This window comes from Ursus arctos, unplaced genomic scaffold (genome assembly GCF_023065955.2).
Source record: "Ursus arctos isolate Adak ecotype North America unplaced genomic scaffold, UrsArc2.0 scaffold_14, whole genome shotgun sequence".
Taxonomy (NCBI): Eukaryota; Metazoa; Chordata; class Mammalia; order Carnivora; family Ursidae; genus Ursus; species Ursus arctos.
In genome coordinates this window covers 70,804,449-70,822,071 of record NW_026622808.1, presented here as the reverse complement: position 1 = coordinate 70,822,071, position 17,623 = coordinate 70,804,449, and the positions used below count along the sequence as shown (strand labels likewise).

The window sequence follows — 17,623 nt, the reverse complement described above, 5'->3', positions numbered from 1 at the left end:
TTTGAGCATTTATGCTCAGTTTTACCAACCTCCATTCTGGCGGCCTTGCTACCCACCACTTCCCACCCCCACCCACTGCCCCAGTGGCACACCGCTGCCACTACTGCCCAGTAGCTCCCCCTCATCACCCCCGTCCTCCAACTTCTGCCGGGAGGGCAAAAGAAGAGCAAAGGCTGAAAGAAGAGACGCCCATCCTTTGTTTTTTGAAAACAGCTCTAGTCCTTCAGCCACCTCGACGTGAGGAAAACGTAGAGGCATAGCCCTCCTCCCACTGCTGCATGGCTGCAGGATATAACTGCGTCCTCCACCTTGCTGGTGTTGGCTTCCTTGCCTTGGCTCAGGTTGTGTCGGAGGTCTCACTGGATTCCAGCAACCTAGGGCCAACCCTGATCACAACAAAGGAAATCAGCTGTGGTTCAAAGCCAAGATGTGACTTTAGAGAATAAGACTACTGATTTTTCTGGGCGCATGAAGAACACACTGCCAATAGCCCCCTTCTGATCCGTGGTGACATTTGAGGTACAGAAAAAGGTGACACCCTTGGGGGACCCCTTTGCCCCCTCTGCTGTCACTGCCGGAGGTAGGGCTGCCATCCTTCTTGTCCCCCTCACAAGGAATTAGGCCCGGTGTTTGGGAGCTCCTGCTCAGAATACCCATGGTTGGCCAAAGGAGATGCCCATGATTATCTGTGCCAGGTGCTTGGGGAGATCGTGGAGGGGAAGGACTCGGAGGGAGCACCGCTAAATGCCCTTGTATTAATCTGTGTTATTCATTGAGATTATGTATAAGATTTCAGCTGATAAAACATTTCTACAGTTTAAAAGATAACAACGAAAAGAACTGTGTGCAAGTGGGTAAAGGAAATAAGATTCAGAATTACCATTTACCTTTACCGCATGGCCTACCTGTGGGGCTGTTCTGGTGGGAGAGGGGAGCAGGAGGGGGGAGGCCCCCAGGTAGGAGCACTTCCAGTGGCTGCAGGAGGGAATGTGTCCTGTGTGGGCTGGGCAGAGGAGGCAAGGCAGAAGGAGGCCTGAAGGGTGTTCCTGAGACCTAGGCCAAGGGTCTGGGGTAAAGGTGGCTGGTGATGATAAGTAGCCCAGATGCGTGTTGGGGGTGTGATGGGCTCAAGAAATCAGTTTGGGTTTCACTGTGGAGAGGGGATACAGAAAACCAGAGTGGGGAAGAGATCAGCCAGACCCTCAGGGGCACCGGCAGGGAAGGCCCCCAGGGAGAAGCAGCCTTGCTTACATCACCAAAAGCTGTTTCTGTCTTAGACTCACCTGACTGGGTCTAGGTTCAGTTCTCACCTCCCTGTCCCTGTGTCACTTGTGGAGCGATAGCCCTCTCACCAGAGCACACAACACTACAAACCCTTTCTTGCCCTCAAGCAACAGGTTGGAAGCCAGCATAGTCTGGAGACAGGTGGTAGGGAGTTGGACTTAGGGCAAAGGACACAGAGAAGTGGGAACAGGTTTTTAAAAGATTTGGGAGCCAGGGTAAGTAGAATGCCACCCTTCACCTTTGTGGACCCACGGGGGAGCCTTATTTGCCTCCTCCAGGCAGCCTCTCGTTTTTCTGGTCCCCCTCGACCTACAGGGGTGACCCCTGGGCTGCATCCTGTCAGTGCCACATGCGCCCGCCACCAGTTTATAACTCCACATTTGTTGATCCAGGTGTTTCTGCTCTGCTATGTCAGGGGCTGCATGAGAGCAGGGAGCCCCCACACTGCCCCTCATGGTGCATGCCTCATAGAAACCATGCCCATGCTGATGCACGCACAGATGGATAATGGGTGGACAGACTGACAAGCACACTCATGATGGCAACATCTATGACAAAGATAGAGTTGGGGGCCTGGAGTAGAGCCAGGTGGGCACCTGAGAGAAGCCAGTGAGCTGATGGACAAAGGGGACAGGGTAGGAAGGGCCTGAGAGGAAGGGGTTCACATCCTTCAGCGTCCGGTTGGGAAAACCAGCAGTTTGTGTATTCCGGGCGTAAAGGGTTCTATATGGGATCCAGAGGCTGACGCCAGCTTTGGAAGAGAGCATGAGGTCAGGACTACTGCTGGAGGTCAGAGGACACACTTGGTAGATCTCTACCTCAAGCAAGAGCGGTGGGGAAGCAGTTGGAATTCTCTGGAATCTCTGAGAGGCTCCATCTGGCCATTGTCTCCTCCATGAGCTGAGTGGTTGTTGGGAGCTGGCCAGGAGCTGCTGCAGGTGTCCTACCCCACCACACCCACCACTGCAAAGGCTTTGCCTTTTCTCTGCTCTTCCAAATCCCACATGGTTCCTCTGGTTAGTACACTGTAGCCTGGAACTCTTCTGGAAGGGGCTCAGGTCTGGGAACTGGGCAGGGCTGTGACTTGTCTGTTCACTCTCAGGATAATTCCAGTCGAATGTCTCTTCATCAGACTTCTTACTTATGCAAACCAACTAAGACTTGACCAGACTGCCCAGTGTCTTAGTCCTAGGGATACCTTGGCTGGTTGACCACCACCAGAGATTCTTATCTCCTCTTTCAGTGGCTGGCTCCCCTGGGCTCTGTGGTCAGGGACACTGCCTGGACTCCTCCCATGAGCTCAGGGAGCCCATTTCCACAGCAGCATCTCCCAACTCAGTCCTGGCCTATGAAGAACAGCCACCACACACCTTCCCAGGTGCTGGAACCTCCTCACCACTGTGTCCCTCAATGCCTGGGGGACGCACTGCCAGGGATGGGTAAGCAGGCCATGCATCCTAAGTCCGAGCCCTGGGTCCCTTTCTCTGCAGCACACCGTGTGCAGATGCTACGTGACAGCCTCTGCCAGCTGTCCCAGCTGACTCGTCAGTCAGCAGTCTATCTCCCCATGGCACATTCGTCCCTTCCTGATGTGTACCTCACTTCACCCCTTGCAGTTCTTTGATGTGAGTATGTCCCCTCCACTGGCCAGTAGTATTCTCATCTCCTAAGGGCCAAGTGCTGTTGCAGGTCTGGAAGCAACCAGAAATGGGAGGTCTTGATGTGACTGAGTGTTCCCTGGAAGTGCCTGCCCCAGGGTCTTCAGGTAGCAGGAGGCTGACCTCCTCTCAAGACTGCGCCATTAAGAGGGCGCTGGTGGCTTAGGTGCCACAGGGAAGGCTGGCCCTGCCTCTGGGCCTTATAGACATAGGCAAGTGGGGGTCTTTGGGGGCAGGGCCGAGGCTTTGTCCCTTGAGGATCTGGTGCACTGTAGGCCCTCAGCCATTAGTTGCTCCCTGACTGAAGGAAGTGTTCTTTGTTTACTGGCAACAGTCAGCGGGGTTGAAGGCTTTGTGAGAGGAGGGAGAGGTGGGGCAGTGGGGGCAGGTGGCTCGTGTGAGGAGGAGGTTGGTTCCCAATGAAACATTGTTATGAGGTTGGGCAGAGTGGGTTCTGATAGCCTTGATCGTGGGTATATATGGCAGGGGCTGAGCACAGAGCTAGAAGAGCAGGACTGGAAGGTTGGCCTTACTTCCATGGGAATTCTTGGACATCCAGCTAGTGTGGGCAAGGAGGTGGGCTGGAGGGGCAGACCAGAGGGAGGGAGGTCAGCCAGCCAGGACATGACTGAAGTTGCCCAGGTGAGAGGTGGCAAGGGCTCAGGGAGAGAAGGGTGGGGAAGGGATGGGCTATTGAGGATTAGGGCTCCTGGAGGTCTTCCACGCACTTCCTGATGCTGGCTCCCCGTCTGGTGAGTGCCCTGCTGGCAGGGGGTGAGCCCTGAAAGCCTCCAGCATCCCTGAACACGGCCAGCTGGGCACTGTGCCCCAACTGTGCAGACCCCCCACGCCAGGGCCACGGCCGCTGAGGGACCATGCTGTGGGTCTCTCATGGGCAGAAACAGCACCAGAAAGCTCTTCGGCCCCAGGTGGTCTCAGTGTGGCCCTCCTCAGACACAGTGACACTGCCGGTTCCTCCCTCGTCACAGACACCCAGAAGGTACCAGCCCGTATCCAGCCCACACGGCCCACGACTCAGGAGGGGTCTTCAGGGGCAGGCGGGGAGGTAAAGGTGCATCCTATCCTCCATTGTTCTTTCAGCAGAGGAACAAAGCCACGAGTGGCCTTTCCCCACTGCGTGTGCATGTGAAGTGATAGTTCCGGGAAGGACCCCGTCACAGGCGGCCTCTCCTTCACTAAGTGGCGGCCAGGGGCCAGTTTGTGTTTCCCTTCCTCTTGGGAGCAGAGCCCTCCCTTGGCTCTTGGCAGAAGGGCCATTTTTCCAGGCCCTGGCTCTTGGAATAGCTGCCTCCCGCCTGAGGGACGGGGGCCGCCGGAGGCCAGCATCGAGCAGCTGATAGTGATCCTGCGTGGCAGGTTGATCGATGGCGGGATCTTTGGGCTCCACTTACCCGGGCTGAATGGCACATCGTCGATAGCAGCCAGTTAACCAAGTCCTTGGTAACCAGCTGGTCTCGTCAGCGCCTCAGCCCTAGCTGCGGTTAAAACAAAACCTTTCCTGAACAGCTAGATTGGACCTGACGAAGATGAATGTCTAATTCACTTGGAATCTCCTTACTGCTGCCTGTAATAAAAAGCCTGCTCCATATATTCACCCCCTGCCGATGTTTCTCTGAAATTAAATATCAGGAGGACATATAATAGCCCAATTCCACACCAGGCCAATATTATCAGATTGATGTCAGCAGTGATAATGGAAGAAGGATAAGTTGATGAGATTTCATTTATTAAATAAGAGCACACAGAGGTTTGGGAGTACGCGTGTAAGGACACTGCGCACGCTCAGACAGAAAAGCCAGCTGGGTTTGTTCACAAGACCCCCCCTGCAGGCTCCGACGTGGGGTGACTCGGCCCGCCCCCTGGCACAAGCACCCACGACAGGAGGTGGGGCCCTGCCCTGCCCCAAGCTGGCTTCCCTGGTGGGAATGTTTGCCTCCTTCCTTTTCTCCTTCCCACCTTTCCACGTGGCTCTGCTGTGTGTCACCAGCTTTGTGCAGCCTCACAATCCTCATCTCCCTCCCTCCCTTTTCCTCCTGTGGGGGCATGCCTCATAGCCCTCCCCCTCGCCCGCCCTCCCCCGCTCCCCACTTTGAGTTGCCAACTTCTAGCTCCATTCCAGAGCCCTGCCAACCTTGTAGTTTGGGGCAAGTGTCTTTCATTTCTATTTGTACCCTTGGTTGTTTCTTCTTTGTGCAATTTTTTTGGAATTTTCCAAAGGCCAAGTAGAGCTAAAGTGGACCCAGCGTGGAGAGCAAGAGCTGTGCAGCCAGAACACACCAGGCTCTTATCCTGGCTCCATGTCACCGCTGTGTGACTGTGGGCAAGTTACTTAACCTCTCTGGACTAGTGTCCCCATCTGTACAATGGGGCGGTAATGCCCAGCTCACAGGTTGGCTGTGGCTATGCTTAGGACCTGGCATGCAGTAGGCCCTGGCAGGTATTGGTTTCAGAATGACCAGGACCACAGGCTCGCCCAGATGTAATCTCAAATGAGACCAGATTTCCCACCTGTGCAGTGGGAAGCATAGCAGCGTACCCCTTGTCTTCGCACCCCCCCCCCCCCCATAGCCTGCTCCTCAGCCCAGGAGCATGGGGAGGAGCTCTAGACCTGGACATGAATGAGAGCTCCCCCACTCGTCAACTAGGTGAAGCCAGTCAGAGGTACCCAGTGCTTCTCTAACTGGTGACCACACCGGGGTGGCAGAGATGAGACTGTGTCGACCACAGCGCCTGGCTGGTCATTGAAGTGTGGCTGCTGTGGCCAAGGAGCCCTGTGTCGCTGAGGGGCACACATTGCTCCTGGTTAGAAGGTAACTAGTGATTCACCTGCCTCCTACTAACATCCCCCGCCCTGCACTGCTCAGCACTCCCAGCTCTGCCTCCCCAGACTAGATCAGACCTTTCCTGCAGGACTGACTGCATGCATTTCCTGGAGCCGCTGTGATGAAGCACCAAGCCCAGGAGCCTGTAAACAGGACCAGCTGTTGAGCCTTCCTCCAGGCTTCTGGTGTCGCCCACAGGCCTTGGTGCTCCGTGACTTGCAGGCATGTCACTCCAGTCTGTGCCTCTGTTATCACAGGACTTTCTTTCTCCCAGTGCGTCTGTGTCCCTGTGTCTCTCCTTATAGGAACACCAGTCATACTGGGTTTGAGTCCTCCCCAGGCCAGAATGACCTCATCCTGACTATCTGCAACAACCCTGTTGCCCACTAAGTTTGCATACTGATGCTCCCAAAGATATGAATTTTGGCGGGAGACTCACTGATCCACTGACCTACGTGTGTGCAGATAGTTCTCAGGAGCCTTTGACCCCCCAGTCTCATCACATTGTCTTCTCTAGACAACAGTCCTGGCTACAAGTGACAGACACTTAACCCTAGGTAACCTCAGCCAAAGCTTGTGCTACAGGAAAGCTAAAAGTCCCTAGCTGAGAATCGAGAAGTTCAGATGATGGGAGGGTCTGTTTCCACGTGGGCTGTGGCCATGGCTGTTGGAGGCCCAGTTCTTTTTCTCCCTGCGGGGGCACGGCTTCAGCCCCGGACCTTTCACTGGGCCCATGGGGCTGTAGAGCTGTGCTAGCCCGGGCCTGGTGGTGTGGACCAAACCCCGCCTCCCTGGCCAGCGAGGTCAGAGCCATGTGGAATGACATGGAGCTACTGGAAGCCGTGCTGGGTGCATCTGCTCCATCTGGTGGTCTTGCTCTGTGAATTGGGTACAGTCGTAGACGAATGCATGGGACACTACTTCAGAAAGCTGAGTTCCCTTCCCTCCTGGCGCCCCTGTGCGGCAGTCTTAGGAACGGTCTTGTGGGCCCTCCTCAGGGCACACCCAGTCACCTGCTTTCCTGGCAGAGCTGTGAGCCTGCCCTGGCTTTCCAAGCCCTGTGTGGAGACAGGCTGCTAGCAGCCTGTGTCAGAATCCAGTGGTATGTGTGCTGGTTGGAACAGACCAAGGGGGTTCCCGTAGTGAGGGAAGGCTACTAAAGCTTCGCCCCACGGATGGGGGGAGCAAGACCGGAGAGGAGGAACAGACAGGAGCCCCGGGGTCTGCAGGCCATGTTTGGGGTACTTCCCCATGGTTCACCTGTGTCTTGGGGGAGATGAGAGCAAGGCCAAAAGGCCAGCAGGCTACCTAAGGCCTGAGACTAACACCCTCACTCAGCTTGTGAGGTGCTGGGGATACAGCCTGCCCTCTTAGGGCATTCAGGCTAGTGCCATAGTGGTATCAACTGCACGGCGAAACACAGATGATAGATGACAGTACCAGGGTGTGTGGGGGCTGTTCAAGGGCCATGGGAATGCAGTGGGGCAGCAGGCCTAAAGGAAGGCTCAGACCTGATTGCCGGTCCTGCTTGTCAGATGCTGAGTGTGAGCAAGCTGCTGGGTCTCTCTGAGCCAGTTTCTTCCCTTAAGATAAACTAAGGGAAAGTATCGTTCCTACCTTGTAAGGCTCTTCTGGTGATTAAATGAGATAATGCTTAGCACAGGTTCCCGTGAGCTGTAATCACCCAAGAAAAGGGTTTGTAACTGGCTTGGTTTTTTTTTAAAGAAATCTGGCCTGCTTTATGTTCTAGAAAAATCACCAATTGCAGTAAAGAGAATGGGCTGGAGGTAAGGAGGAGTTTAAGCAGCTATTGTCATAATGACGGGGACTAGGAAATAGATGAGGGGGCTTCTGGAAGACAAATCCTAGGGCAGCTTTGGTGTGGTGGGAAGTTGGGAGTGAGTTGTGGGGAAAGTCAGAGTCAACTAGGCATCCGGCCAGTCTGACTAGTTTAAGAGTGCAGGACCGAGAACCAGGCCTGCTTGGTCGCTGTGGGCTGCTCAGCCATCAGTGCCCACACAGGCCTAGAGCTCCGCCGTGAAGCATGGACTGGGAGCCCCATGCTGTGGGGAGAACAGGGGTCACAGCTGGAGCTCCCAGTGAGCAGAAGGAGAGGGGCTAGTGGAACAGAGTCAGAACAGGGCCTCTCGGTCTCTGGGGATAGATGGTGCTGCTGGTCATAGCAGGGCTGTGCTGATTGCCCTGAGCAAGAAGAGCCTAATAAGGGTGACTTGGGGAGCAGGGGTAAGTGCTAGGTAGCGGAGCCCTGGGCGGTGCTTCTTGGAAAGGAGAGTGGCTGACAGCAAGGTAAGAGGAACACGTGGTTTGTGCTTGAAATGTTTTTCTGCTTTTTGGAAAAATGAGTGTGTTGGTGGACAAAGTAGAATGGTGTAGGTATAAGGGGAAAAGATCAGTAGGAGAGACCACTCAGGTGCTGGGGGGTGAGAAGGAATTGCTGATGGAGGGCCCTACAGGAAGACCCCTGCAGAAAGCTGGGGATGCCAAGGTGAAGATGTGCTCTGTGCCTGTAGGGTAGTGATGGACTGTGCTAGAGACACGAGGAAGAAGATCCTGAGACAGTAGGGAGGGGGCTGAGGGAGGGAAGCTGGTGAAGCAAAGAAGAGGCCAGGGGAGCTCAGGGAGGGCTGGGCCTCAGGAGGCCTGAGCGCTAAGGGGGAGAGGAAGACCTTCTAGGAGAATCTTTATGGCCAGTGAGAAGGCCTAGGAGAGTCTGCTCTGAGAACCACTCAGATTTGGAGCAGGAGCGGGGCAGGGGAGGCAGGAGACAGGCAGGTAGGGCTCCCACAAACAGGAGCCAGAAGCCCAGTGGAGCGTCTGAGGGGGATAAAAGACATCTGGCAAAGCAGGATGGTTGGAAAGGAGAGCGGTGAGTGCCATCTAGGTATGCCCAGGTAAGGGTCAGTTAGGTCACCAGGAGTGGGAGAATGAGTCTCTGAGCTGTTTGGGATTTGAAATGGATACATCTTCAATATCCAGTTTGAATGGAGGAAGGTAGGGCTGGTTTAGTTAGATGCAAAAAGGATACATGAAGAATGAAGGTAGGAGGAGACATCTAGACTGAAGCTGGGAGAAACATCTAGAATGAAGGCAGGGGGAGACATCTAGACTGAAGGTGGAGGAAACATCTAGAATGAAGGGGAAACATCTAGGACGACTCCAGGTTTTCAACTGAGATGGGCGGCTGGAGGGATAGCCATGCCTGCCACTCATCAAAGCAGGAAACTAGGGAAGGGGAGGGGGCTCCTTGGTTCTAGATGGTGAATTCCACTGAGGAAATGGGGAGTCGGTATAACATGGGATGCTTGGCATGAAGACTCCAGGGGCCTGTTGGATTCAGAAGTCTTGAGGTCCATAGGGTAAACTGTGGAATGGACCTGGGGATTGACAGTGGGAGGAGGAGAAGTTCGGGGTTTGGAGGGAGTGATGGATGAGCCAGCTTGGGGGGTTGCATGGCAAAGGTAAAGGAGTAAGGAGCCTGTATGCCCAGAGAGGGAGGGGAGGGGAGGGGAGCAGGCGACCCAGAGGTGGAAGGTTTCCCAGCGTGTGGTGCCTGGTGGTGAGAACAACTCCCGCTTTTCAGACAGTGAGTTGGCTGGCGGTGGGGAGCAACCAAGGAAGGGCAGCTCTTCACTGCTGGCCTTGATGGCCTGACTGTGGTGCCGTTGGATGGGAAGGAAGAGTGGGTTTTCATTCCTGGCTAATACTTCGCCTTTTTCTAAAGTTCTTTATCACTGCTCTTGTGGAAAGAAGGAAATAGAACTCTGGTTCATGGGCAGCATGGGGTAGGGGGCTACATGATACTGAACGCCCAGAGGTCATCATGACATTGTTGGCCTTTCTGAGGCCCTCACCCCCAGCATCTGTGCGGTGCCCCTGGTCGGTCCTCCAGGGCCTGGTATCTGAGTGGACCCAGTGGTCTCTGCCACCTGCCCATCGTGTGCCCCACCTGTGGCCATCACGCCAGCTCTCAGGGGAGGCAGAGTGTGGACCCTTTGTTCAGAGGAAACAACATTCAGCCCGTTTCCTCAGTGATTTTGACACCACCTGACCAGAAGCCATGCTGGTGTTGAGGACTGACCCCTGTGTGCCAAGTCTTGGGCAGCTCTGCTCAGTGGGGCCCTCCTCCCCATTTGACCCTTGACCACACAGTGGAAAGTAGCAAAGCCAGAACCTTGCCCCAGGTTTGGGGCAAAACCTGTGTTTACCCCATCGGTCCACAGGACACCACACTCATGGGTCTGCTGGATCCTGGGAGAAGATACACTGTGATCGGTACCATAAGACTCCTGGGGAAGAAGGCACTAGCAAGGCCTGGGTGAGATCTGAACAGGGTCTGGAAGATACTAGAGCTTAGGTTACAGGGAGAGGGACATGTTCAGGACAGGTCCCCCCTTTGAGCTGACATCTGGAGTCCCAGCTCCAGAACCCCTCGTCTGCACTCTTCACCAAGTGCCACGTAACACCAGCCTCCCTTCTTCAGCTCTCCTCCCACCACAGCCCGACCACTGACAGCCAGGTTGTTGGTGAGAGCAGCCCTTCACGACACACTCCGTTGTGCACACGGCTGTCTGGCCTTCATCAGCCTAGGGCCTGTGCTGTTCCCATTTGCAGGTGAGGGAAGTAAGGGCCAGAGAGGTGAGCTGCCTTCCTTAGTAACACGCTCTCGGCCTTCTGACCTGGGTGATGCTAACCCCCTCAAAGCCACGTGGACCATTAGATCTAAATATGGGGCAGGGAACATCCCTCAGATAGGGAAGCAGGACTTATCTCAACCCCTGGAAAGTTCATAGCACATTGTGGATGCATTTTTTGTGCATTTGAAAAGCAGCTGTTCATAGACTGAATGTTTCTCCGTATCTGTGCTGATTTGTATGCAGTGTAAACAGGGTTGCTGTGGACCAGGGCAGGGTGGAGCTGTGCTTGGATAGAATGCACCTGATTTCATGAATGGCAGGACCCCAGACCCTGCCCTGCCTTGCTTCAGAGAAAGCATTGTATTTGGAGAGCTGTGCTCTCACTGTCCTCCTATCCCATTCAGAGCCATTTAGTGGGCAAACGGGTGAAATTTCTTCCAGCTGACATTTGCCTGCCATCCTGTCTCCTCATATTGTTCCTGACAGATCCCAGAGGAGAGAAGCCTCTGGAGTCCCAGAGGTGATACTGGTGTGGAGGAGATGGATTTCGCCATGGCCCAGTTTCTCCTGAACTTGGAGCCCACTGGGGGTTCTGTGATGTTTGCCCTCAAAATGCAGGGGCCTTTATCCAGGGACCTGAAACTAAAGTAGGTGGGGACAGACAGAGAGGGACAAGATCTGAAACAACTCTCCACCTTTTTACAGCTGCAGAGTGAAAGCCAGCGCCCCTGTGGCAGGTCTGGGGAGGGCCAGGCCTCTCATGGGGTCAGAACTGGGACTCCAGGGCAACTTGGTCATACCACCTGGCCCAGGCCCCCTGACTCCACCTGTCCTGTTTCCCTGTACGCCTCTGCCTCCACTGAGCCTGGTACTCCCCCAACCACGGATGCCTGCAGAGTACCTGCCAGCTGCTGGGCTGCAGCCGGTACAGGCCCTCATGGGGGTCACGTGATGGTGGGGGGTGCTGCCTTGGGGGGTACAAAAAGGGGTGTAACAAAGCCTGTGCCCTTGGGGGCTATAGCAACAGACGGAGCAGGAAGAACCACAAAAAGATGTGGCCTCATGGGCTTCAGCCTAGCAAGGGCTGGAATCAGGAAGGCACAAGCTGTGTCTTCCTCAGAATGGAGAACCAGAGAGTAAAACAAAGAGGGGAAGAGAGCTGAGATGGAGGGCAGAAAGCAGAAATCTGTGCATTCCCGGTGTCCTCCGGAGAACATCAGAACAACTGGAAGTGAAGCAGTTAGCATAGTTGTAGAGAGATGAAATGCCCATCAAAAGGCTGAAAACCGGGGCGCCTGGGTGGCTCAGATGGTTGAGTGTCTGCCTTTGGCTCAGGTCATGATCCCAGGGGCCTGGGATTGAGTCCTGCATCCAGCTCCCTGCTCAGCAGGGAGCCTGCTTCTCCCTCTCCCTCTGCCATTCCCTCCACTTGTGCTCTCTGGCTCTCTCTCTCTGTCAAATAAATAGAATAAATAAAATTTTTAATAAAAAAAGGCTGAAAATCCATTTTGAAAGACCCACAATTAGACGCCTCCAAGTCAAAGGGTTTTTAAATATGAAAATGGAGAGACATCCTACAAGCATTGGGGGGAGTCAGGTGGGCACCCCAATGACCCCAGTTGTGGGCAGTGGCAGACAGAACCCAGTAAAGGGGGTCCCAGGGTCCAGAGAGGGAAGGGATGAACCCTAGGAGCCCATCTGCCTCCCCTGTGTAAAGATGGGAGGCTAGTGCTGAGACAAGACCCTGTATGTCCTAAGTAAGAAATCTCTAAGACCTCATCCATGCCATGTAGACACAAAACAGGCCGTGATCTCAAGGACTAGAGTGGCATGGTACTAGAGGGCCAGCCTTGGTCTTGTGGCTGCATCCTCAAAGCCTCATGGAACCACACATTGTTGGCGAAGAGCCAGGCCAGCGTGGCCTCAGGAGCCATCCTTTCTGCTCCTCTCCTTCCCAGGAGCAGGAAGGCTCCTTCTCCCACCACATGTTTACTTCCCTTGCACGAGGCAGCAGGCCTGAGGATGATAGTAGCCAACACATGGGGATGGTGCAGGGGAAGGAAGGGGGCCCCGGGCCCGGCATGGCCTCATTGGTGGCACAGCAATAGCAGAAGTGCCACCTCCAAGCTAGTAAAATGAGACCAGTAAATACTTAGCGTATCTCACCTGCTAAGCCGCTGAGCATTCCATTGCTTGCTGTTCTTAACTGATGACTCGGTTTATTTGAGTTCTTTTAAAATAATAATGGTGCCGCTCCATTCCAGCACTGACTGCATGGCTGGATTTCTAAACTATAGAGACACTGGGCTGGGAGAATTATGAACCTGCAAGTCTCCCCACTGTGTGACGGAGGCAGAGCTGCGTCAAGCATCATAGTGATGGTCTTGCTGCTGAGAACCTTCAGGAGTAGCTTTCTGTATTTTTACAGTTCCCACCAAGTGCCCTGGCCATGGGTGGTATTTATTCTGAAAGGCCACTCAGGTGTTGGGGGTCCATCTCTGGTAGCAAAGGTTCTTGCGTGGACCTGGCCTGAAAAAACAATCTGTGGAAACAGTGCAACCAAACCCACATAAACAAATACATCCGCCCCCTTTCCACTTCCCAGCAGGTGACATTGGGCAGGTTACTTAATCCTCTGTACCCCAGTTTCTTGATTTGCACCAAGGGATGAGAAATCATAGCACGTACGGCACAGAGCTGCTAGGAGTCTGCGAGTAGGATGGTGCCTGGCGTGCAGTGTGAGTGTGCGCAGGCATGTGCGTGCGTGTGAGACACTGAATGCGTGCATGCATGCATGTGGGAGAGAAGGGGGAAGGGAGGGGGGCAATGGAAGATGTCAGGAAGTAGACAAACTAGTCAAAGTCACCCAAGGATGCTGGTGACCCATTTTAGGATAATCTTTATCTCACTTGGGTTTTATTTCGTATTTTAGAAAAGAAAACATACTCATTTTTTGTAGGTTCTGAACCTACTTTGACAAAGAAAAGAGAGTAAAGCATCCCCCCAGTACTGCAGAGGTTATCTCTAGGAAGTGAGGTTCTAAAAATGTTCTGTATTTTTTTAGATATTTCTATACTTTTCCAGCCTTCTTCATTGTGCACGTATTAGGTTTTGAAATCAGATGAACAACTTTGTATAAGAAAAGAGTTACAGTGTGTGTGATCACATGGTCACAGTAGGGTGTACCCCTTAGGCAGGAAGAGTCCTACGTGGCAACAGGTAGGGGCACAAGGGGCTTCCAGCTGGCCACCTTGGCCCCTCTCCCCTTAGGGCTAGAGCCAGTGTGGACCCCAGTCCCCTGGGCGTCTGCTGCTGTGTGACAGTGCTCAAGCCCCTGCGTCCCCTGGTCCTCCCCCCAGGCCCACCTGCTCTCTGTCCCCGCAGGCCCCGCAGGATAGAGCCCGTGTGCTCAGGGCTGCAGGCCCAGATCCTCCGCTGCTATCGTGACCACCTACAAGAAGTGCTCCTGTGCTCAGACCTGGTCAAGGCTTACCAGCACTGCGTGAGTGCTGCCCACAAGGTAAGGCCTCGCCCTGCCCTCCTGCCTGGGCTGCTGGGCTCTTGGGTGCGTGAGGGCAGGGAGCGAGTGCTGGAGTCTCTCTGCCTGTCTTTGCTAAGTCAGACATGCTAACCTCAAGCCTCTGTGCCTTTTGCACAGTGACAGTCTCAAGCTTTCAATTTCCTCTGTCACTTCCCGGTTCAGACGTTCTACCTTGCTGATCCCATGACTGCTCTCAGATAGCTGGGTTAGGAAAAGAGGGCCCAGGGCACTGGACCCCACTAGGCTGGGTCCGGGAGCAGCTCTGAGTAAGCTCTGGGTCCCATGTTCAAAGGAGCGGCCACCTGGTAAAGGGCACACATGTGCTACCCATTTCTTACCCTTTGAGCAGTTGAAGGTGGGAGCTCAGAGGAGGGCCCATGGTGTAGGGTAGGTGTCCCAGAAAGGGCAGTGACAGCCCTAGAAGGAAAAGAGCCTCTGGGTTCAGGGAGGTGGAACTGTGGGTATGGCCTGTCTGACTGAGTGAGGGAGCGAAGCATACCTCTCAGCCCACCCCACTTCTGTGCTGGTCTGAAGGGGCATGCTGGCACCCAGCCTCTGGTGAGTGGGAAGGGGTCACTGTGGTCCCGGGTCTTACACACTCCCCAGCCCTCCTGCAGGGCAGCAGTGGGGTATCCTAGATGTCTAAGTTTGGCAGTGGGCCTCCCCTGAGACGTGGTCCCAAGGTCTTGCCCTCCTTCCGTGACCCTCCCAGCCAGCTCCCAATCCTATCCTCTCACCTCCCCCCTGTTCCTCTTCTAGACAATTCCATCCCCCTTCCCAGGCCCAGCAGTTCACTGCCCAGGCTCGACCTAGCCCCTCCCCATCATTCACTTGGGGCACCTGGCTTGGACCTCCCAGAGGGCTGGCATGTTTGTTCAGAGGGATGTAGGATGGGGCCTTCTTCCCAAGGAAAAGCCCCTTTTGCCTGAGTAGGAGACAAGCTGCTGTAGGTAATGATGGTGGGAAGGCTGAGGTCAGAGGTCAGGTGGCCCTCGGGCTAGGTCTGGCAGCCTCCTCAACAGCCCGGCCTCACCAGAGCCCTCCTCACTTCTCTGTCAGCGTGGGCCCCGTGGGGTGAAGCTGCTGCAGCGCTGGCTGCCTCTCACGCACAGGGTGCGGTGTGCCTGTCTGGGCTTTGAGGCCTGCTGCCCGGAGCGGGCTGTGGGACAGCCCAGAGCCCAGCAGCGGCTCTACACGGCACCAGGTAGGTGTGGAGCCTGGGTAGGAGCTCACGTTTCCTCCCTGCTGTGGACCATAGAAAGCTGTTGGCTCCATTTCAAGTTGAGCAGGAAAGGTACTGCCAACAGTCCCTGCAGAGCGGAGTGGAGCTGGGCCAGGCTCCCTGCACCATCCCGCATGGCCGTGGGAACAGGTGGCCCTCCTGCGCCCCTTTCTATCTACCAAGGTGTTTGTGAAGGCTTGCATAAGAACCCTTGCCCTGTGGGGATCAGCGGGCCATTGCCCCTGCTTGCGTACCATGCACCTAACTTTCTACGGAGGGAGAGACCTGGGGTCCTGCTGTGGCCCTCTTTATTCCCCACAGAGCCCTCTGGCACCCCCCAGCCCCGACCACCCTGCCTCTCTTCCTTCAGGCCCCACGGCCACAGGGTTTTCAGCCCCTCCCCCAGCAGAGTGTATCTTTAACAAACACATCTCACCAATATATCTTCATTGCACCGAGGCAAAAATGTGATTACGAAGGAAGACAGATTGCATTTAACTCCAGTGTGTTCTCTGTAGCTCTCACACGCCTGAGAGAGGCTCTGGGGCACTGCCAGGCCTGGCTCCCTCCTTCCCGGCCCCCACCCCCCTGGTGTTATTAAAGCCTAAATTGGAGACTGAGCAACTGGCAGCAGCAGAGGCCGGCCCTGCTCCCGCCGCGCTGTGTCTGCAGCGTTCCCTCGGAAGAAGTGTGTTCCGCCGACTCCTGCAGGGCTCAGTCCCCAGACACACACACTGCACCCTGTGGGTGAGATGCAACAAGTGTTGCTGCCCTCTGCCATCCCCTGCCTCCGAAGGCTCCTCGTGGAGCCAGGGATGGGCCTAGAGCGTCTCTGATCGTGATTTGCTTCTAGAAGCACCAGGTGGCAGGAGCCCTCATCTCTGGCAGACAGGGAGCAGGTATCAGACAGGCCTACCTGGTCAGAAGCTGGGGTGGGAGGCACCTCTGCAGAGCTCCTGCCAGCACCTGTGTCGTGCCTTCCAAGCCCAGGGATGTGTACATGTGTGCGGATGTGGGCAGTGCTTCGGAGGCAGGTTCCAGCAAGAAACAGCCTGATTGTGAGCACTCTCTCTGTCTGGTTTCACGTAGAAAATTCTGAGTAGTTAAGTAAGAAAACAGGGAGACATCGGTGGGGCAAAGTAGCATTGGGCTGAGGCCTGCCTACCTGTAAGGGGGGGTCAGGGAGGTCAGATGGATACAGGGTCCATGTTAGCAGGCTGCTGCCGGCCTGTGTTGAGGGGGGCACAGGGCATGGAGGCAAAGAGACCCAGTCGCAGGTCTCAGGGACCAGCTGGGAGGCACCCTCTCCATTAAGCAGTCACACTCATGGGCATCCCAAAAGCCGGGGGCCCTCTTGGAGCCAAGCCCTGGGGGATGCACAGATTTCCCAGCAGAGTGGGCCATGACTGAACTATGACCTGTTCTCCTTTGTAGGGGTGAGGAGCGGCCCTCAATCCTGGCCCTGGCGGTGACTTGGAGCCCTGAAGAAGGAACCAGTTATGGGACCACAGTCCACGGCGCCCTAGGCCATAGCCATTTCCTCCTGGGAGCCTGTGGATGCAATGTGTTTGAGAAATAGAGTATGTGCTACTGTCCGAAAACAAATAAAGCAAATGTCTTTGTTTTCAGTCATACTCTCGGCTGGCAGGCAGCCACTGCTGCCTCCTCTCTGTACGTACCTGTGCTGGACCATGGCGATGCAGGCTGAATGAAACAGGCTGTTCCCCTTGGGGAGCACCCAGCCTAGCAGGGGAGACAGATGTGGAAACCCACAATTATGCTGCAACAGCAAAAGGCCGGCCAGAAGCAGGTATGAGATGAAATGAGGGGAATGCAGTTCTTTCTAGGGATGGAACAGAGCGAACGGGCCAGTTTCCCGACAGAGGTTGTGTCTGAGGTCCAGCGTAGAAGCCGAACGGAGGACTTGCTGGGCAAGCCAGAGGCTTGGGTGAGTGAGACCCCTAGATGCCTGGCTCAGGGGGCACAGAGCATGCACAGCTGAGCTTTGCAGAGAGCAGAGTGGGGGCTGGGTGGGGTAGCAGGGATGCCAGGCCAAGACATTGGGGGGTCCCTCTGAGGGATATCGCTGTGGCTCTCAGGGAGGGTGGGCTCAAGTAGGGTAAGACTGAGTGCCAAGGAAGGCCCTGCAGGCACTCAAGGGCATGATAAATGGGAGACTGGTGGGACAGGTCAGGGGACAGACGGAGGTGAGGCTTAGGAGCTGAGATTAGCAGTTGGGTGGTGTAGGGGAGGATGAAGGATGACTTCCAGATCTCTGGCTTAGGTGCTGGTGGTTCTAGTGACTGAAATGAGGGCCACAGGGATTGAGGAGAGCAGAGGATGATGGGGTTCGGGACAGGCTCTGCTCAGTGGGTGTCCACACACCAGCCCAGCAGTGCTTGACCTTCGACATGATCCCA

At 55.2% G+C, this 17,623-nt stretch overlaps 1 protein-coding gene across 2 annotated transcripts in view; it reads left to right on the top strand.

The window, feature by feature from the left end:
- CHCHD6 (coiled-coil-helix-coiled-coil-helix domain containing 6) overlaps positions 1–16,837 on the top strand; it is a 238,113-nt gene extending 221,276 nt beyond the window's left edge. Inside the window, exons 7-8 of one of the 2 annotated variants that reach the window (XM_026501503.4) lie at positions 13,825–13,960; positions 16,638–16,837. In XM_026501503.4, coding sequence (XP_026357288.2) covers positions 13,825–13,960; positions 16,638–16,643 — 142 coding nt within the window. In that variant the 3' untranslated portion in view covers positions 16,644–16,837. Of the gene's footprint in view, positions 1–13,824 lie in introns of both variants that reach the window. The other variant, XM_057311986.1, reaches the window with a different exon arrangement.
- Positions 16,838–17,623: the final 786 nt, after the last annotated feature.